This window comes from Callospermophilus lateralis, chromosome 7, assembly GCF_048772815.1.
Source record: "Callospermophilus lateralis isolate mCalLat2 chromosome 7, mCalLat2.hap1, whole genome shotgun sequence".
Classification (NCBI taxonomy): Eukaryota; Metazoa; Chordata; class Mammalia; order Rodentia; family Sciuridae; genus Callospermophilus; species Callospermophilus lateralis.
In genome coordinates this window covers 121,684,666-121,705,585 of record NC_135311.1, presented here as the reverse complement: position 1 = coordinate 121,705,585, position 20,920 = coordinate 121,684,666, and the positions used below count along the sequence as shown (strand labels likewise).

At 59.1% G+C, this 20,920-nt stretch overlaps 1 protein-coding gene across 1 annotated transcript in view; it reads right to left on the bottom strand.

The window, feature by feature from the left end:
- Window positions 1-1,598: 1,598 nt before the first annotated feature.
- Adgrb2 (adhesion G protein-coupled receptor B2) overlaps window positions 1,599-20,920 on the bottom strand; it is a 35,202-nt gene continuing 15,880 nt past the window's right edge. The window contains exons 3-30 of the mRNA XM_076863054.2: window positions 18,485-18,568; window positions 18,028-18,192; window positions 16,749-16,913; window positions 15,947-16,111; window positions 15,696-15,863; window positions 15,518-15,619; window positions 15,270-15,376; window positions 14,363-14,557; window positions 14,139-14,207; window positions 13,946-14,054; window positions 13,309-13,642; window positions 12,944-13,049; window positions 12,709-12,752; window positions 12,322-12,448; window positions 11,775-11,878; window positions 11,583-11,685; window positions 10,712-10,862; window positions 10,494-10,563; window positions 10,010-10,076; window positions 9,767-9,852; window positions 9,371-9,469; window positions 7,146-7,317; window positions 6,734-6,829; window positions 6,377-6,416; window positions 5,104-5,723; window positions 2,904-2,939; window positions 2,511-2,609; window positions 1,599-1,944 (exon numbers count right to left, since the gene is read on the bottom strand). Coding sequence (XP_076719169.1) covers window positions 1,759-1,944; window positions 2,511-2,609; window positions 2,904-2,939; window positions 5,104-5,723; window positions 6,377-6,416; window positions 6,734-6,829; window positions 7,146-7,317; window positions 9,371-9,469; window positions 9,767-9,852; window positions 10,010-10,076; window positions 10,494-10,563; window positions 10,712-10,862; window positions 11,583-11,685; window positions 11,775-11,878; window positions 12,322-12,448; window positions 12,709-12,752; window positions 12,944-13,049; window positions 13,309-13,642; window positions 13,946-14,054; window positions 14,139-14,207; window positions 14,363-14,557; window positions 15,270-15,376; window positions 15,518-15,619; window positions 15,696-15,863; window positions 15,947-16,111; window positions 16,749-16,913; window positions 18,028-18,192; window positions 18,485-18,568 — 3,869 coding nt within the window. The 3' untranslated portion in view covers window positions 1,599-1,758. The remainder of the gene's footprint in view (window positions 1,945-2,510; window positions 2,610-2,903; window positions 2,940-5,103; window positions 5,724-6,376; window positions 6,417-6,733; window positions 6,830-7,145; window positions 7,318-9,370; window positions 9,470-9,766; window positions 9,853-10,009; window positions 10,077-10,493; window positions 10,564-10,711; window positions 10,863-11,582; window positions 11,686-11,774; window positions 11,879-12,321; window positions 12,449-12,708; window positions 12,753-12,943; window positions 13,050-13,308; window positions 13,643-13,945; window positions 14,055-14,138; window positions 14,208-14,362; window positions 14,558-15,269; window positions 15,377-15,517; window positions 15,620-15,695; window positions 15,864-15,946; window positions 16,112-16,748; window positions 16,914-18,027; window positions 18,193-18,484; window positions 18,569-20,920) is intronic.

Below are 20,920 nucleotides of genomic sequence, written 5' to 3'. Positions count from 1 at the left end.
CCCCTTTTGGAGACCTGCTCTCCTCCCTCTCCATAGGGGCTCCTGCGGGCTGCCAATCACAGGGCTTGAGGCCTATTAGAGCCCTTCATTCTTTGGGGGTTTTCTAACTGGGATTCAAGAAAGAATGTTTCTACCCCTCTGGGGGCAAAGTTGAGTGACAGAAGCTAGGAGGGAAGCCTGCCTCCAAGAATGAAGGCCACCCACAGAGCAAGTGAGGAGGAGCAGAATCTCCTCTGACAGTGGAGATCACCCAGGGCCAGCCCATGTGCACTCCTGAGTGGTCACAGTGCCCTTGTGCCTAAGCTGGCTGGCACTGGATTCTACCTCTCCTGACCACATTCCAATATAATAATTACGTGAAACCTGTGGGAGTTTGGGAAAATCATATGCCTTCTCTGAGCCTCCATTTCCTCATCCGTAAATGGGAGTCACAATAGCTGCCCTGAAGCATCAGATAAGGTGGTGCCTGAGTGAGCACTTCTGGCTGCCCAAGAGGAGGGGAACCAAGGGGTCCCCAGAGCTCAGAAGTCTAGAAGCACAGTTCTGAGAGGAACCTGCCCACATGCCTCCTCTATGAGGTCCAACGGAAGGCAGGATTTGCAAGGGACTGAGCGAAAGCCCGTGCCACCAAGGCCTGCAAAACCCCAGAGGGGCTGCTGCTCCGCCTCCAGCCTGGTCAGTGAGGCCTCAGCTGTGATAGCCCACCCTACTGGGCAGTCCCTTCTTTACCCACCCCCAGCACCTGACCTCTCCCTCAACACTCCAAGAGCCTGGGTCTGTATTTCAGAGTCCCTAGGAGTGGCTCAGAAGTGGTCATTTTGCTAAGTGGCCCAGCCAGCTCTGTGGCCCCTGCTAACTGCCCCGCTCCAGGTGCTGACGACGGAGGAGCCCCAGCATGCACGGCAAGATGAGTCCACGTGCTGACCCTAAGCCCGTTCTTCTTGGGTGCCCAGGAATCAAGCAAGTGTTCGCTGAGTTGTGAAAACAATGCAACCTGGCACTGAGTCCCTGACCCCTGCCTGCTGCCACCAAGCCAGCTGGGCTCCTCAACCCCACCTACCCCAAGCCCTGCCCTGGGCTGACACCGAGGCTCCACCACAACCTGGCTCCCTGCGGCCACCCTGCAGCCATGAAAGTCAAGTCCCAAGGAGCCTGGCTAGAGTGCTTGGGTCTGAAGTCCCAGCTCTGCCTCTGAATGTGGCCTTGAGCAAGTCACTTCCCATCTCTGGCATCATTTTTCTACATAAAATGGAAAACCTACAATCTTCTGGCAAGGTTGCTGTGAGCAGCTAGCGTCAGAGCCAGCCAGGCCTGCCCAGCCAGTGCTGACCTGCACCCACCATACCATCTGCCAAGACCAAGTGAGGCGGACCAAGGAGATAGAAGAACAAAGTGGAGGCCAGAGCTGGGCCTTCACCAGGGGTGGGGATGGGGGACAGCAAAGAGCTTAGCAGACAAGTCCACAGATTGAAGTTTATTCTCAACAAAGTTCCCCTCCCCCCTCCCCAGCCCGGGACAGGGACAGACAGGCCCGGGGCGAAGATGGGGCTCTGGTGGCTGAGGGGCCTCTGAGAAACAAGGAGGGGCCCTGGCCCCCAGGCTGCGCCATATCTGGCTCCCCCAGCCCAGCTGAGTCCTCTGCGCCTCCTGCCCAGCCCTCGGGAGGGGGAGGGGGCGCTGGCTCCTGGGTAGTTCCAAAGCGGAGTGTGAAAATAGAGAGATATATATTTCTGTGCAGTGGGCAGTCCGGAGTGGCACTCACACCTCTGTCTGGAAGTCACCATCCGGAGGTTCCGTGGGCTCCCAGGCTGCTGCCCGGTGCAGGGCCAGCCGTTCTCGGGGCTTGGGAGGCAGCGAGCCCAGGGTCATAGATTTGAAGGTGCTCCAGCTCTGATGCCGCCGATGTTGGGACAGGCTGGGACGCTCCCCGGGGCTGGGCTTTTCCTGTGGAGGGAGCAGAAGAGCCAGGGCAATGGGCCACGGCCTTCTCACCCCATGCACAGCATAAACTGAGGCGGCCCAGAGACAGCCAGTACTGCCCAAAGTGACAGAGTGATCAGGTGTCAAAGAGAGTTCAAATATAGATTTGCCCGATTCCAGAGCTGGGGCTCCTGACCCCTGTGCTCAGGCCGCCCTAAAAGCACGCCCTTGATCTGCTTTGTGTCCCTCTTGATCCTGGTGGACCCTGTCAATGGTCACTGTCCATGGTGCCTTCCCACCCCTTGTGCAGCTCCAGGACTTTTGCTCATGCCATGGGCAGGTCATCAGGGCAGCCAGCTGAGGTTGCCAGGCAGTGAAGGAGGGCAGGAGGGCAGGAGTCCCTCAGCTGGCCTTACCCCACCCCTAGCCCAGGGGAATTTATGCTGCCTATGTTCCTTCGGGCTACCCTGCCAGAGGACACACCCACTGGATCTCCTTCTGCTGCTGGGACCCTGGGGTCTGACCCCTGGACCACCGCACCAGGTCAGGCCCTGCACTTGAGTCAAGTGCCGGCCCTGAGGAGCCCTCACCTTGGCGGAGGACTGGCTGTGGTAGCGGTCGAAAGTGTGGAACTTCTGGTTGAGCTCGTGGTAGAGTTCCGAGTGCCGTTTCCGGGTGTGCATCACCTTCTAGGAGCCGTTGGGCGTCAGGGGAATGCTCCCCTGAGGCAGCCCTAGGACCCACCTTGGTCCCCCCTGCCCAGACCACTCAGTACTCTGGGCCCCTCTGTGACAAGGCTGGCTCTCCATTACCTCAGAGCTCTGCTTGGGCGGGCAGGAGAGGATAGTGGGAAGATCCCACAGAAACTACAGGCTTGACATCCTGAGGTGGGGCAGTCAGGCTTTTCAAAGGATCTTAGCCACTTTAAGAGTGGACCTTTTAGGGACAGATGACCCACCTGCCAACACACACACAGCACTTACCTCAAAGTCCAGGTCTGAATACCGCAACTTCTTTCGCTGGTGGGGAACAACAGGGAGACAATGAAGGAAAGCAGACCTCTTTACCGCAGGCAGGACTTCAGGGACAAGAAACCTGGTCCCTGGGATCTGGCTGCAGTACCCTCCCCAACCCAGGCCCAGGAGACGGAATCCTTATGGGGCAGCCCGTGGGGTTGTGGGAACAGGAGCTGAGGCCTGCCATGCACACACACAGGCTAGGACGCGTGGATAGACGCTCCCAGGGAGCACACTGAGGCATGCACACAGGTCAACATGCAGCAGATTTCCAATGCCACAGGGACGGTGACTCCCACAGAGCCGACACTGGTCCTCTGTGCCCCAGGCCCCACCTCTCCTGCCCCATCTTGCCCCTTTCCCTCTCTAAGGCATAGGCTCCCCTCTCTCTGGAACCCTGTATTCATCCTGGAAACAGGGATTCAGGCTTTCAAAACCCCGCCTCTGATCTGGGCTTACTTCTTCCTGCCCAAATAGGCCCTGTCTCCCTGACTCCTCATGCCCAAGACCTCCTCAAGGTCCTGACAAGCTACGCAACGTTCAATGCCAGTCAGCAGGACACCTGACTGTCTTAGAACATTGGCACGGGGAGGACTCATGAGACCAAGGCCAACTTTCTCAGGTTCAACAGGGAAATTGAGGCCCAGGGAGGGAAAGAGATTTGCCACTTGCCTTACGACCCTCCCAAGGAGGCTTAAACCACGATCTAGCTCTCCCAAGTCCTGACCTGTGACACACTCTCCACCACTGGCTCATGACATCACTCAATCTTCATTCTTCGCTATCTGCTCTGCCTCCACGCCCAACCCTAGTTTCTCTGCCATTAGGCCTGCCCTCTGTCCTGGACCTTCTACTGCCCTTTACTGTGCACAGGTGTGTCCTCCCTTCCTGGCCACAGTTCCTTCTGGAGACATCAGGATACCTCTCTTGACCCCTGCCGCCTCAGAGGCACTGCACACACAGCTGCGACCAGGGAATACGCTTGGAATTCTCTGCCCTGCCCCACCTCCACTGCCGCCCACCGCAGTAGTTGCCCACACAATTCTGTACGTCATCGCTGACCCCTCCAACTGCTACCACATTTATTCCTACCTCCCACAGTGGCCCAACCATGGGCAGGTGTCCACAGAGCAAACCTGCCACAATGCTAAGTGCAACCCTCTCTAACGTCACTGTCACATTTTCTTAGTTAGGCCTTCCCTTTTTCCCGTTTTTTTTTTTTTTTTTTTTTTTCTTTTTTTTCCATCTGTGGCAGGAGCAGGCACCAAATGTTCAAGAAACATTTTAGGAAAAAGCTAAACTTGAAGCCCCCTCTAGTCACTAACTTAATTCCCTTTGTGCAGAGCACTGGGAGCGATTTCTGAGGCCAAACGTGAGCAGTCAATCACGTCTGTGCTGTGACTCCAGGCCCTTTCCTTATCGACATCCTCTTATTCTTCCAACAAGTTCTAGAATATTCTAGAGTTCTACCAATTGCTTGTCCCAGAAACTCTGCAGGAAAGGAGAACCATCAAACGGAAATATCTGGCAGGATTACTGAGGGGAACAGAGGGTCCCTTGTCATAGGCCATGGGCAGTGCCTGGGGCTGATTTCAGGGATGATAACAGCAATAAATCCAAATTTTCTGGCACTTTCTACTGCTCCACACAGAAATAAATGCCTTACATCACTCAATCCACCAAACTATTCTACCAAGAGACTCAAATGTTACCCCCACTTCACACACAGAAAACAGAGGCACTGGGAGATTAAGCCACGTGCTCAATCTCTCATTGCTGATCAGCAGACCGAGAACTGGAACTCGAATCCACGTGACGTGGAGGCCCAGGCTCAGCCCTACTATGCAGCTTCCCTAACAACACAGCCCCTGGCCCTAGCCAGTCTCCTTGAAGGAGGACTCATCCTAACCAGTAGGTACTAGAGCAAAAGTGAATGACTCCAGATGTGTGCCCTCAGTGCACGAAGTCCACGGCCATCGGAAGAATTCAGACACCAGGATTTCCCTGGAGCTGCCTGAGGCCAGATGGAGGAAGAAATGCACAAAGACCAGCTATAGGTACTGCTCTGGGGAGGGGAATGCCCCTTCCTGACTGCAGCCTGTGACTCAGGCCTGGCCTCAGGCACTCGGTGGGCAGACCCCTCTCTCCCTTCCCTACAGCTCCTCACCTCCAGGGAACCCAGCTTCATGGTGGAGCCGGGCACTGTGCGGGGCATGGTCCGGCTGCGCTCCCCTGGCTCGGGCACTTGTCGGGCGCTGGGTGTTGGAGGTGGTGGTTGGAAGGTCATCCCATAGGGGTTCTGTAGAGACCCGTAGGCAGGGCCCAGCCCCAGGCCCGAGTGGTCCACGGGCAGAAAGCTGGGGTAGCCTTCAGTGTGGGCTAGTGCCTTGGCAGCCCGCCGGGGGGTCCCCTCAGGCCGGGCCCTGGGGGCATCCTCACCCCCTCCGCCCCCACCACCAGGCTGCAGGCTCAAAGTCCGCCGGGGCAGCACCATGTAGTCCCCCTCGGAGCCTGGCTCTGCCGGCCGCAGCCACGTAAGGTCCAGCTGCCGCAGACCGCCCTCCCCACACATGTACACAGGGTTCGCCTCCTGTGGGGGCGGCGGCTCCCCCAGCCCTGGTGAGGCTGCCATGGGCACCAGGATGTTCCCAGGCAGTGGTGAGAAGCTGAGGCCGCCCTCAGGACCCACGAGGCAGGACTTGGGCTCCTCGTCCTCATCCAGGGACAGGCGGGATAGTGTGCCCGTGATGGTAGATGGGTTGCAAGTGTTGACCTCCTTGAACAGAACTGGGGGCAGGAGTGGGAGGAAGGGGTGAGTCCTGAGAAGGAGGAGCCCCAGAGGCTCTTGCCCCAGCTGGGCAGGTACCAAGGCCCTAAGCTTGGACAGGGAAGGAAGTGTCACCAGCGGGGATGAGAAGACAACTGGCTCAGAGGCCTACAGGGAGGCAGGGCAAGAAACAAAGCCAAGGTCCAGCCCCCTCTGTGCTCTGTGCATGTCCTGACCTCTACCCCACAGCCCCAGGTCTGTCACAGAGCCTTGCTTCTCCCTGCGTCCTGGGCAGCATCTCCCCAGGAAACAGGAATAGAAACAGGTTCTGGTAAGAATCATGGAAGTGATATAATAAAGTAACAGCCAGTATGTTCCCAGGCTCCTGCTGGCACACATGTCCCCTGAGCCACCAGGCCCCAAGTCCTGGGGCTTCCCTGGGAGGCAGCATTGTCTCCTGTGCAGAGATGCCAGGGGAGGCCCAGAGAGGGAAGGTGTTGACCCAAAGGCATACAATAGGTGGCAATCACAAACTTGAATCCAACTTAGAGCTGTCTGATGCTAACCTGGACTCTAGCAGCCAGGCCCCCATCGGGGCCTCCCAGACAGGAAGTGGGGTCCCCCTTTATGCCCATCCCTGGGGCTGTCCTCAGCCCTAGCCCAGCAGACTCACCTGTTTGACAAGCCAGATCCACGTCCTTTTCAAAGTCTGACTATAGGCCGAGAAGGAAAGAGCAGGTGGGCAGAGAGAGAATCGGTGCATCAGGTGGGAGGGGACCCAGGCCCCACCCTGCCCAGCTCTGCTTCTGTGTGCCAGAGGCACTGCCCCGCCCCCTCTGTACTGCCCAACAGAGCCCCACGGGACTGGTGGGAAACCAAAAGGAGGAAGAACTCGTCCAATGCCACCCCACTATCAGTGGCTGAGCCTGACTTAAGCCCAGCCTTTGCCCACTCCTTGTCGTGGACAGGGAAACCAAGTAGTTCAGGGCAGGAGGACGAGGAGGGAGAACGCTCAGGCCTCCTCACTCACCAGGATCTGCAGCTGCCCATTCTTACACGAGTCAGGGGAGTCTTCACTCTCATCGGCCCGACACACGCCCATCTGGCACTTCACCACATCCTGGACCTGCGGGCAGAGGGCACCTGCTGGGCCTGCCACAGGGCCCTGACAACCACTGGCTGTGCCTCCCACCCCAGGCACCTAGGCAGGTGTGAAAGGGAAGATGCGCATCTGGCCTTGGGGAAGGTGAGGACACCTAGCCTGGGCCAGAGGGGAGAAGGACCCCCCAGGTGGCCAGGAGGCTGAGGACACGGCGCCCAGGCTAACAGCATCCACATCAAGAGTTACCCCCAGGGGGCTGTCCCCAATTCCCCTGGCCTGCACAGCAGGGAGAAGCCAGAGCCCGGCATGGCGGTCGGACGGGGTGGGAGGTTCAGCCCACCTCTCGGCGCAGGAAGCAGTGCACGGCAGTGATGACGAAGCCCTGCGCAGAGTTGAAGACGGCAAAGAGCGCCTGAAAGAGGACCGAGCGGCGGTCTGTCATGGCCAGGACAGCAGACATCCAGGTGAGTGCCAGGAGGGGCAGCACCACGCAAGAGCTCCAGAGCGAGGCCCTGAGGGGACAGTGGCAGAGAGTCTGTCAGAGTGACACTCCAGGGGACAGGTGGTAGAAGCCTAGGCCTCCACTGGGCTCAGGGACCCACAGGGTCTCAAACTCTAGGACCTCAATAGTTTCCCCAAGAAGAGAGGGGCTGAGGAGCTGGAGCCAGAGAGACAGAACAGAGAACTGCAGGCCAGAGCGGGAACAGGAGAGGGGGGAGGGACAGACACACAGACACAGTGGGACTGAGCCAGAGGCAATGTCAGGGGACAGAGACTGAGGAAGGGAAAGGGGACAGGGGAGAGAGGCTGAGGCAGACAGAGGCAGGCACAGGGAGATTCAGAACCAAAGCACAGAAGCAACTGGAGTTTTAAAATACACAGGGCCCGGCCACATCCCCAGAGTCCAGCTGGGTAGGCTGAGGAGAGGAGGAGAGGAAGAAAGACCAGGAGAGACAGCTACAGTGAGAGCGCACGAGACAGACAGACACACCAGACAGAAAGATTAAACAGGCAGAGCCCGGGGGGACGCCAGAGCACAAATCCTTGGGGAGGTGATGGGGCCAGGACTGTGAGGCAGAGGCTGTCCCCCAGCTCCCCACAGAGGAGCTGCCAGACTCCCAGTGGCTGCTCAGGGTCCTAGGATCCCAGCTGGTGCTGGGGGTGAAAGCTGGGGTCGGGGCCAAATCTCCATCTTCCCAGCCTCACTGCCTGGGGAAGGCAGAGAAAAAAGGCAGGTGGGCCCTGGCCTTCAGGTCTGCCCTCCACACCTGCTACAGCCCACTACGGAGAGAAGGGCGGCCTTGCCCTACTGGGTGGGCCACCACACTCAGCCCACGGCGACCCACAATACCCCCCACGGAGAGTCAGGCACAGCTCCAGACAGGGCAGAGTATGGCACCATTCTGCAGAGACAGCCAGAAAGGCCAAGGCAGAGATATGGGCAGGGGGCCAAGACCTGTCCTAGAAAGAGCGGTTCAGGGCTGTTCAGCCCAGCAGGGGGCGGGCACTGTGGTCTCTGTCGCCCCTGGAGGCGAAGCCAAGATCAAGAGTGTCTAATCACAGTAATAAGAGCTACCATTGATTAACCATCAATTCTCTGCCAGACCCTGCACTGAACACTTTACATACATTATTTCAAATTGTGATCAAAACAACTCCAATAAACAAAACTGGGGGCTAGTATCCCAATTCACAGATGAGGAGACTGGAGTGCACCCAGCTGGGCAGAGAGGAGAGCTGGGACACAAATCCAGCTTGGCCGACTCCGAAGGCCAAGCTTCTAACTGCTGGCTCAGCAGACTTGGGCAAAGGCGGATGACAGCCCAAGGAAGAGGGAGCTCTCTGCTCCTCAGAGTTTCACAGTGATGGCATTAGCCACCTCCAGGGGCATCTGGGGGTGTGCGAGATAAAGCTGGACCTCACAGGTCAGGGAGGCTCAGCTGGATTTCCAGCCCGGGGTGGGAGGCTGACCCTGAGGTTCTAGAAGATTCACTCCTACGGAGCCAGGATTTTAGGATTCTCAGCTGCTTGGGGCGGGGGCCGGGGGGGGGTGTCCTGGGTGAAATAATTGTCCACCTCCATGATTCTGTCTCTGATTGTGAGATTTCAATGCCTCTGGAATTCTAAGTCTCAGATTCTATGACAGATGATAAGACTATGATTCACTCATTCTAATTCTTAGCTTCTGATTGTCTTATTCTAAGATTCTATCATTCTAATTCCAAGGTTCTATAGCTCAAAAATTCTAAGGGCCCAAGACTCTCTGAGCCTTTGGAGGTTGGCAGTGTGAGGAGGAGGAGTCTATAGCTGGGCCTAGAGAGAACTGGGGGAGGGGTGAGAGGGAAGGGTGGGCGAATGAACCCAGCACCTTGGGGGAGGACAGTCACTCCCCATCATCCTCTGCCACCTCATCCCAAGCCCTAGAGACTGAGTGGCGGCTGGCGGGCAGGGCAAGCTCTCCAGGGCACTGGGCTGACAGTCCCTCCTCCCCCCCGACCATGGGCACTGCCCCCCCATTCCTTCGCCCCAACCCACCCCAACCGCCCCCCAGGGGGCACGACTAACATGGCGTTCCTGGCCGAGGCTGAGCTGAGCAGGGGGCTGGGGACCGCTCCACACGCTGAGCAGGGGAGGAGCAGGCTGGCCCAGGGGCACCGCTCCGACCTCGGGGGCGGCACAGACATGGGAGAAGGGGGAAACACACGGGAAGCCGGGAGATAGGGGCAAAATGAGCCCCGAGAGGGGTGGGGAGGGAGGGCAGACGAGAGAGAGAGAGCTGGGTTAGGGTGGGCGAGGGGCTGCAGCTGAGCACTCCGGGGCCCACCTTGCCTGCACCCTTGATGCACCAAGGTTGGGGAGTCCCAGTTGGCACCCTGAAGCCCTGAATCTCCAAGAGTGCCCTCAGCCCTCCCTCCCTGCACATTTCCCAGGAAGGCCAAGTAGCAGAGACCCTCCCCTTACCCGGCCCTCTGCTTCTTGGATTTGTCCGAGATGCCATCACGTGCCATGAGCTTGTTGAAGACGATGATCCCGATGAGCATGTTCACCTGGGGCCCAGTCGAGTGGGTGGGGAAGACAGGGTCACCAGCTGCCCTCTGGGCAGGGAAGCACCCTGGTGGGAGCTGGTGGGCAGGGAGGTGGCACAGGTGACAAGATGACCCTCTGGGGCCACATCCCTCCCAGGACAACGAAAGGGACACATACCAGGACAATGACAGCTGCTGGACCAACAAAGGCGTATAGCAGGCCACCCTCCAGGGAGAGCCAGCAGCTGGGACGGGGAAGAACAGGGCATCAGACACTCGCAGCTCCCTCCCCACCCTCACCGTCCCTAGTACCCCCAACCCCCCTGGCTGCTATGCCCACATCACCAGTGGAGACTGAGCCCTAGACAGAGGGAGATGAGCCACTTCCTTTCCAACAAAGGTCAAGGACATTAGGCCTAGCCCCTGGGGCTATCGTAGGAATGAACAAAGGTCGACCCCTGAGCTCAAGAGTCCTGAGAGACTGTCCAAGCCCAGCAAGTCCTGTTATAGTCGGGGGCACTGAAGCTCAGAGATAGGAAAGAATTCACCCAAAGACCCACAACAGGTATGAGCCACAGTCTCAGCCTGAGAAGGCCTAATGCCCAGGGCTGTTCCCCAAAAGACCCACCGACACCCCAAGCTGCCATGGGAGGCCCACGTACTAGCTGGATGTACCGTATCCCTTGGTGCGGGTGAAGCCCACAGACACGGCCACCACCAGGGCAGGCAGACCTGGGGGAACAAAGGACAGCAGTGAGATGGCTCCTGGGGCTTAGGGCCCAGCTGACCTGGGTGCTCAGAGGGCTGGGTTGGAGCTGAGCCTCTCTGCTTCCCCTGCCCCCAGTGCCCACCAGCAGAGTCTAGCACTGGCCCTGCTCACCCCAGCCCAGGCAGAGGAAGCGCTTGCGAACGAGGCGGGTGCGCATCCGCCCGATGACAGCCAGGTAGGACTGCCAGGCCTCAGTAAGCACCCAGCAAAAGGAGGACAGAAAGAAGAAGTGCAGGAAGGCAGCAGTCATGGTACACACGCCCTGCAGGGAGAGGGAACAGGAGGGAGTGGCCCTGAGCAGCAGCCAGGGCGGGAGGGGCCAGGCTCCCCACACTGTGCTGGGCGCTGCAGCGGCCAGCCGCCCACCTGAGCCCCGCCTCCCACAGAGCCCTGCCAGGCACCCCCGCCTTCCTGCACCCACACACAGCACGACACAGGCCTGGTGACATGCACACAGCACTCGGCATCCGGGAAGGCGGGCGGGCAGGCCACCCCCACAAAGACTGGGCTGGCAGGGTTGGGGACAGACCAGAGCACCTGCCATGTCAAGGCCAAGTAAGCCCCATGCCTGGCCCTCATTGTACAGAGAAGGCGGACAGGGCATGGGGGACAGTCAGCACAGGTCATCCACAAGTAGGTGGCAAAGGAGGCCTCACAGACAGGAGGAGGCCCAATGCCACCCACCCAACACGTGCATCCAGGCACTCAGCTCACGCACACATTCACTGATGTACATAAACACTCATCACTGAGTACACACACACCCCCACACCCCCAGCACCCTCACGTATGCTCACATACCACTTCACACACACACACACACACACCCACCCCAACACCCAGCTGCATTGTACCCGTATCTGTCCCTGACGGATATCCACAGGAACACACTCCCCCTCCCCTGCAGACGCTCTCCACCCCCACACCCCCCTCCCATTCCCGGCAGACACCCACCCCTGCACCCACTGGAGCCTGCACCTGCCTTGCTCAGCACCCGGGACTGGCCCACGAGGATCAGAATGTTGGAAGCCAGGATGGACAGACAGAAGTTCAGCAAGATGATGGAGCGTTCAGATTTGATGAACCTGACAGGGCACAGTGGGCAGAGGCAGAGACGCTGGCTGCCTGCCTGAGCCGGGTGGCTGTCCACCACCCCCCACAACATTCAACCTACCTCCAGAAGGCGGCATAGATGGCCAGCAGCGTGAGCAGGGCCATGCAGGACACCGCGCAGCCGATCACCAGGGGAACTGAAGGGGCCCCCGCCAATTCCAGGGTCTGTGGGAGATGAGTTGCTGAGAGAGGGCAGCAGCGGGGCGCCTGGCCTTGCTGTCTAGTGCAGATTGGCACACCCACGTGCAGGCAGGCTCTCACTGTTGTTCTCACATGTGCACAGTCCAAACTCAGTCCCACACGCGGACACGTTTACACTCAGTCACCCATGTTCTTCCACATACAACCAGACACGTGTGTACGTACACACACACACACACACACACACACACACACACACACACGGCGCCCGTGGCCACACCCCCAGGCAGGTGTCATGGCTGAGCACTATCCCAGGGGCACAGGATTCTGTGAGCAATCCCACAAGTGCACCTGCACAGAGGCACATTCAGGATCATCCAGGCTCCTGACAAGCACTGTCACAGAGAGCCCCTGGCAGCCCAGGGCCATCCTCCTCTGCCCAGCCCAGGCACCTCTCCCCCACTCACCAGGTCCTTGGGTGGCTGGGCCAGGACAGCAAAGGTGGACGGGTGCTGACACTGACATCGGGTGTGGGCTGCCTGGGTCTCCAAAGTCTGGCAGCTCTCAGTGTCCCAGTCCCCTGAGCTGGCATCTCTTGGGTAGGGGAGAGGTGGCGTGAGCCCTGGGCCCAGCTCCACAGCCCTGCCCCCAGTGCTGGCCATAGCCCAGGGACAGGTGAAATCCAGGGCAAAACTATATCCATGAAGTGACAGCAGGGAGTCCCAGAATATACTCTTGACCCCTCAGACCAAGGATGGCACAAGGAACCTTCTTGCCTTCCAGGCAGGAGCCCCTTTCTGAAGAGGGGTTCTGGGGCCGCACCCTTCCTCACCCAGGACTGCCACCCAACTCACACTTTGGAGTAGTCCCAGCTGGCGCAATGGGGATCCGTGGTGCCCTGGGGAGCAGAAGACATGCATGCAGTCCAGGGTGGGAAGCTCCCACCCTGACCATCCTGCCATGGCAGCTGCCATCCACCCAGGGCAGAGGTTCTCCCTGTCACTGGGGACGGACCACCTCCCCATCAGACAGGCCTCTGGCCACCCATGATGGAGGATACCTGAGGCCCCTGCTGGGGCCCCTACTCACATTGATGATGTAGGAGAGCTCCACTGTGATGAGGGGCTCAGCTGGAGGTTGGGTGGGAGGCCGCACAGTCACTGTCATCACCCTGGAGGTGACAGCTAGTGGAGGCCTGGGGGACAGGCACTGAGGTCAGCTCCTGCCAGCAGGTGCCCAGACCCAGTCAGAAACTCTGAAGCTGCCTTGGATGGGGTAGGGGTTACCAAGGAAAGCCCTGAGGCTCAGTGGGCCCAGGATTTGGGGTGAGGTCTAGAGCTGGGGATCTGCCAAGCCTCTGAAAGCTACATGGATGTTTTTGAGAAACAGAGCCAAGCAAGGGGTTCCTGAGAGCATAGGACTACAGGCAGATCTCCCTGCTCAGGTGGACTTACCTGGGGGGTGGCAGGATGAGGCCAAGGGTGCGGTAGAGCACAGCACCGATCACAAAGTAAGAGGAGGATTCTTCAGGGTCTGCTGGGAGGAGGCGCTGGTGGGAGTGGCCTGGGCCTGGAGGCACTGTTCCTGGGCCTCTCCCCCTGCTAGGGCTACTGCCTGCTGCCCCAGGTGTGGCTGGCTTCCCTGGGGTGGAGAGGCTGAGCACCTCCTTGGGCAGGAAGAGGCGGTCCTCTGAGTGCCGTACCCAGTCCTTCATGCCCCGTCGGCCCCGCATGGGAAATGTGATGTCACTGGACACAGCAGAGACAGGCTCTCGCTGAATGCTGATCACTGCAGGGGGATGAGGGTGGGCAGACAGCACCAGACAGAACAGAGAGACCCAGGGGCAGAGGCAGACATGGGGAAGACACACACCAGGGAAGGCAGATGCAGACACGGAGGTTGGTACAGACAACATGGAGATGGAGAGAGGAAGAAATGTAGAGAGAAAGACACAAGCAGGGGATTAAACGGAGGAAAGATGGGGCCCAGAAACGAGAGGAAAAAGGGAAGAGCCCCTGGGAACCCTTCCCAGCCACAGTGGTCTGGATTCTATCACACCCAGCATCCCCTCCCCGGCCTGCCTCCTTGTACCCAGATTGTCCGTGACAATCAGAGAGCTCTGGAAGGCCTTGAGGGCATCGCCCACCAGGTGAATGAAGTCCTCCACAACACGGAGCAAGTGCACAGAGCCAGGGGACACCTGGAGACAGAAGAGCACTGAAGGTGTAAAGATCCAAGGTGGCGACTGGACCTGAGGGGGGGAGCCGGGAAGCCGGGCCCTCACCTGCTGAGCATCGTCCCACTTGTCCTTATTCTCTGCATCCACCATGAAGCTCACCACTTGGAAGAAGCGCTGGGGAAAGAACAATGAGGGTCAGGAATCCCGGCCCTGGGGAACGGGGGCTTCCCAGTACAGCCACACTTGAGACCTGCCAAGGTACTGACTCCCCCTTCTGTTTGGGGCTTCTCCATCCCCAGCCCTCCTCCCTCAGGGGTACAGGGTGGTACCTGCACATCATCAGCTGAGGGCACATAGGTGGCCCTCTTGAAGGTGTCAGTGACATTCCTCAGAATGTCCACGGAGAAGAGCAGATCCCCACTATAGTAGGTGCGCCGGGCTAGTAGCTCCTGTAAGCTGCGCACCACCTGTGACATGCCCTCACCTGCCAGCATGCGCTGCCCCTTGGCCAGGTGCTCTCGAAGCTGTAGGGGACATGAAAGCCCCTGTCACTGGAGCACTGGGAGCTGGGACTAGACGCTGGCCTGTCCCACTCCCATACACCCACTGCCTGCATCCAGGAGAGGAGGCATGTGGGGTCAGACAGAGAGCCTCAAAGGGGCTCCCAGTGGAGACAGAGTCCAAGAAAGAGACCCAGAGAGTGAGAATCCCCAAGACACTTTAAAAAGACTGTAGTAGAAACACCTGGAGAAGGAAAGTGCTCAGATGTGCATATAAAGGCTGACAAGCCAGTACGGGGCAGGGCACCTTCCACCCAAAGGGGTCACATGTATCCTGAAGTGCAATGCGTGTGTGCTCTGTCACCTATGCTCCTTAAAACACACACACAACCAATACCCGAAACAGCCAGAAACACGTACACACAGGTCACATTCACTGATACCACTCTTAACCATGTCAGGCCCTAGGTTGGACACTGGGGACACACAAAAAAATTCAACTTCACCCCTGCCTTCAAGTCTAGTGGAGCACACAGACACTGAGACAGCATCCTAAGGCAGAGTTAGGCACTGAGGTCTGAGTTGGGAGTTTGCCAGACAAGGAGAGGTGTAGCCAGGCAGAGTGGGCACAGCATACTCCCAAGGCGTGTGGAATGAGTGAGCCTTGAGCTCCCTCCACTCCCTACCAGGGTCTGGGACAGATGTTTGGCACCCCGACCCAGCAGGGCACACTCACTGACAGATACAGGTAGCGGTATTCATGAGAGATGCAGCGAGCAAAGCTGGGCAGTCCCCAGTATGCCACACCCTGGGCACTGAGGAGACAGCGGCGGCTTGCAGACCCTGCAGGGGGACAAGACAGAGGGCTGAGGATGAGGGCCAAGTCTCACCCACTCCCTTCATACCTTAGGATGGGGGCTGGGGACCCAGAAGTGGATAGCAAGAAGGGTGGGGGTGGTCTGCAAGGAGAGCTGCCCCCCTTACCAGAGGCATTGGGGGGACACTTGTTGTAGATGATCTCGCCAGCTGCTGCCTTCTTCCACGTCATCAGCATCACATACTCATCCCTGCACATCTCATGGAAGGCTGTGGGTACAGTGAGGGGCTCAGCCAGGCTCACACACGTGCCCCCAGGTTCCCAGGGCTGTGCAGGCAGTGGTACCTGGACATTTCTTCTCACTGCAGGGCTTCACCTCCTCTCCAGTGCCCTCACAGGGATAGCCCTGTGAGCCCGTGGCCTGGCACATGCGGAAGCGCCGCTGCCAGCCTGTGTCACACGTCTTGGAGCACAGGCTCCACGCATTCCAAGGCCCCCACTTGCCATCAGAGGCTGTGGGAAAGGGGGAGTGTGAAAATCTGCAGGAGCCCCCAGGGACAGAGCTGCCACCTGCCACCCTCACGCTGACCACTCACCCGGACACTGAAGGTTGCTGCACTCTCGGGTGTCCGTGAGGGCACCCGTGCATGTAGCCCAGGCAGGGCCTGCCACGCTGCACTTCCGGCTACGCTGCTGGGTCCCATTGGCACAGGACGAGGAGCATGGGCCCCAGGGACCCCATTCTAGCCACTGGCCTTCCACTGCATGGGGAGACACAAGCAGGGGTGGCCGTTGAGCAGAGCATGGGCGGGCTGGTGAGGATAGGCTACCACTGGGAAACCACAGAGCCTGCTAGGCACTCAGACCTGTGCCAGGCCAGACCCACTAGAACAGGGTGTGTGAAGGGGACTGCAGTGAGCAGGTGGTGCTTGGGCCTCACCCTGCCTGCCTGTCACAAGCTCCAGGAACATAGGACACCTCTCCACTCAGCATCCAAGTGTGAGTGCTCTTCTGGCTGAGGGCATGGGCTGCTGAGGACATGGGTGCCTTCTGATCTCTGCCCACACTTAAGCCCAGTTTAGTGTCTGTCCTCTCCCATTCCTGCGGGCCACGGCCACCAAAGTGCTATTATCAACAAGGGCAGCCCAGGACTTAGAGGAAGAGGCTAGCAGCTCCCTTTTGATAGGGTCACACTGCCAACCCCAAGACAGAACTGGGGCTCACCTCCCACACTGGCAGGCATACTTCTCCAGTCTCCTCATGCTTGGTCAAGTTCGTAGGGCCCCCAGGCGCAGAGTGTTGGTCCTGACTGCCTCCCCTGGGTCCCCACCACCACCACCACCACCACCGCCCCCAGGATGGGCAGTGCCTGCCTAGAAGCCCCTGGGTGCTACTGACCCGGGCAGGCGGCCATACTGCAGAGCTTAGTCTGCAGCTCGGGACCCTCGCAGGCCTTGCCGCCGTGCTGGGGGGGCACGCAGGTCCGCATCCGGCTCCGGGACCCCCGCCCGCAGCTGCGGGAGCACAGGCTCCAGGACCCCCACTCCTCCCACACGCCGTGCACTGCAAGGAAGCACGTGGCTGGTGGCTGGGCCGCACCTTGGCCCCGCCCACTGCCAGCGCCTGCCCATCCGCCCACCAATCAGGAGCTCCGCAACTCAGCGGCAGCTCCTTATTGGCTCCGCCCTGGGTTTTGTTGCCAGGGTACGCTCTCAGGGCCCCAGGACTCCGCCCTTTGAGGGAACACAGGCTTCCGGTCCCAACTCACACAGGACAGCCCCAGTAGACACTTGCAGGGCCAACCCAAGAATCATGAGTTCAGGAAAACTCAGGAAGGGACCCAAAATCCACTCCATGGGGCCTCCCCACCCGCAGATCACAGCCTGAATCCAACATGGCAGGCCTGGGGCAACAGAAGTGCCCTTCCCAGCCCCAACCTCATGGACACACAAATAGACATGAACCTCTACAAGGACACTGACACAGAGCTCACACGCTGGACACAGCTTTGCCCCAGCCCTTTGCAAGCACCTGCCACACCCCAGTACCAGGAGCCCTCCCCAAATAAGCCCTACTCTAAATCACAGCCAGGCACCACTTCTCTCCATCAGGAAGCAAGGAGCAGGACTATCCGGCTCTGCCCCTCACAGTCACCACCTGTCCCAGGCAGGCACATGCATTTCCTCAACAACTACATGCTCAATGGAAGAAGGTCTATGAAACCTCTCTGGGGAGTAGGATGCAGAGTCCAGAGAGAAGGGACCAGTCAGAGAGGAATCATTTTAAAGTAAAAGTAGCATTCACCTTAGTCCCTGAAGGATGGGCTGAATAAGCAAATGCAGGGAGGTGGTAAGTATAGGGGGTGCTGCGAGGCCAGGACTGGGAAGCCACAGGGGGCAGTGCAGGTGAGGATGAGCCTTGCCTACCAGGATGCAGGCATCAGGGGAGGGAGGTGCCCAGAACTGAGCCCAGCCAGGTGTGGTGGGATTCTGCTGTGACCCCAGTGCCCTGCACTGGACTGGCATAGCATGTGGGGCCTAAGGCATAGTGTAGGGACAGGCAAGTTAGTTGAATGGAATGAGGGGGCCATCAAGCATTTTTGGAAGATTCATGTGCCTGAGTCCCAGGCAGGACCTAACCCTGCAGGCAGATGGGTAAGGGAGGGGGATGGGCCTACCTGGGCAGGTGGCTGAATTGTTGCAGGGCCGGGTCTCCCGCAGGGGCCCGCTGCACAGGGTCCCATAGGGGGAGGACACGCAGGAGCGGGTCCGCACCTGCAGACCCTGCCCACACGTCAGGGAACACACGCTCCACGGGGACCACTCCTCAGCCGCTGGGTCGCCTAGGAGAAAGGGACAGCGTCGGCGGCAGGGGGTACCTCCCAGGCACTCAGTTTCACGGGATTGGGGGACTACCAGCAAGATGGGGGCAGGCATCAGAGGGACCTTCCTACCCTGACCCCAAGTAGCAGGCTCTTTGGAAGGCAACCCAGCCCTGCCCACAGGCCTCACATGGCAGAGACGCGACTGAGCTCCAGGACATAGACACAGACGGGCACACGCCAAGCACACATGCCACCAGACGCCACACAGTCGGGCCCCCGCCAAGGAGCAAGGGAGGCGGGCCCGAGTTACCTGTCTGCGCCATGTATAGCCCAGGCTCATCTGCAGACCTTGGCCACTGGGTTTTCACCTTCGGTTCCTCTTCCGGCTCCTCACCTGGAACACGGAGGCAGTGGCAGGGGCTCAGCAGAAGCCAGCTTGGTCCTGCCACCGTGGCACAGAGAGGGCAGCCTTGCTGGTCCTCAGCCTAAGGTTCTGGAGCCAATGGCGGGCAATGTAGAGAGCATCATATCCTGCCCCCTGCCCCACACCACCAATTTACAGATAAAGAAACTGAAGCTCAGAGGCCACCCAAGACTCACCCAGAGCCTCACAATCATCTCGTCCACCTCTCACCTCAGCCAGACAGGGAGGTTGGAGGAGAGTGGTTGCCCAAATTAAGGAGGTGGGGGGAGGTGCCTGTGTCAAATCCTGCCCGCACCTATCCCCTTTAAGCCTCTTGGTGGGACGAAGGGAATCTCATCTCTGCTGAGAGATGTGGAAACTGAGGACCACAGAGAGGAAGTGACTTGTCAAAGAGCACAGGGTCCAGTGAGCCTGAAGCTCAGGCCTTCTCCCTTCAGGGGCTGATGCAACTCTCCCCTGCACCTGCAACCCACACTGGGCCTGAGGCTCGGCCCAGGACCCAGTCTCTCCCAGAGCAGTCATGGGCCATGACCTGGAGGCACAGGTCAGAATGCCACTCCCCTGAGACCCAAAGGTCCTGGGGCAGGGGCCTATCCCCAACAGACCCTCCTCCCATTGCCCCTGCAGCCAGGAGAACAGCAGGTGCTCCAGGAGCCTGCTGCTGCCTCGGCCGAGCTCCAGGTGGCCTGGATTTGTGTGTCTGATCTAGGCCTTGGCAGTACCACCAAGTTCTCCCAGCCTGCAGAACTGGGGCTCCTCCAGGCCTCCCTCTCTGCTGAAGTTTAGATCTAGAATGTCCCCCAAAGGCCCACGTGTTAAAAATTTAGTACTCGGTTTGGTGCTGTTGGGACTTTAAGAGGTGTGCATAGGAGGAGGTTTTCAGTAATTGGGGATGATGGGATTCCTGCTCCTTCCTCTTCCTGTTTCCTTCTTGGACACGAGGCACCTGGGCTTCCTCCACCACACACTCCCACCAGGATGTGCTGTGCCCCAAAACTCCAAAACTGTGAGCCAAAATAAGCCTTCTCTCTTTATACAATGATCATCTCAGGTATGTGTTACAGTAACGGGAAGATGACTAACATAGCCTCAGACCAGGGAGTGGAGGTGAGGGGCAGACAGGAGTGCAGGGGGAAAGATCCAGCCCGAGTAGACTGCAGGGCAGGTGGGTTGGCACCTGGGGACAGGACTCAGCTGATGCTATTTCCAGACTCGAAGGTACTGCCCTCCCCAACCCAGGCTCTCACCTATTTCTGAAAACTGGATCGGCACAGAATGGGCACCAGAGTTTGAAGGGACCCCAGAGGGCTGGACTCCTCCTGCCCCCTGCTGTTCAGACCAGGCTCTGCAGCATGACCACCCGCCCTCCAGCAAACTCCAGGGAGCTCTGGATGGCCCCTAGCCCTGCTTCCAGTCTCATCAAGGGCCTTTCCCTTCACTTTAACCACCAGTCCCAGGACCTGAGCCACTTCATCCCTGAAACTTCTCCACCACCCCTGAAACCCAGACCCTTCAGGGTAGCGACACTGGATCCTGTCTGGCATGGACATTAACCAGCTGTGTGGCCTTGGGCAACTCTCTTCACCTCTCTGACCCTGCCTTCTCTGGAAAGCAGTGCTCATAATGCCCCACCTTAGGGGCCCTCTGACAGAAGGCTGTGAAGTGCTTGGTCCCAGGCCCTGCATGTGGCGAATGCCCAGAAGGCAGGAATATTGGTGTATCTTTGTCATCTCCCCTCTTCTCACTAAGCCCCCTCCGCCCCCACCAGGTCACCAGGTCTCCTTTAGAACAGCATCTGTGGGTCCCCCCCCGGCTTCATTGTGAACCCTGCCTCTACCAGACCACAGAGAAGGTGCCGGGCCACGCCTGCCAGCTCTTCAGTTCCCCATCCATCTCTTCTACCACGCCTGCTCAGCAGTCCCCAGCCTGGAGCCTGTGACAAGCCACCTCCTCCACTCCCACTCCCAGGCTGGCTGAAGGATCTACAGCTGTGCCAACTGGCACCGCGACAGATTCAGGGGCTCCACGTCTTCTGGGTGCCCAGGATTTCTCGGCCACCCTTCTCGGCTTCGTTCCTTCTTTGTCCCCTCCTCATTCCCCTCTGCAGCCATGGTGACCTCCCTCAAGTCCCCTCCTCCCACTCCCTCAGCCATGACGCCATGCAGAGCAGGAGCCCTGATCTCGGGCCACACCTCTCCGCCTCCCAGCTCTGCTGCAGCCCACCCCCTGCAAAGGCCAGTACCTGTGCCTGGCCTGCCCCTGCACATCCACCTTCTTGGGAGGGCTCCTCCATTGTCCCCTCTCTCAGCTTCCCTCACGTCC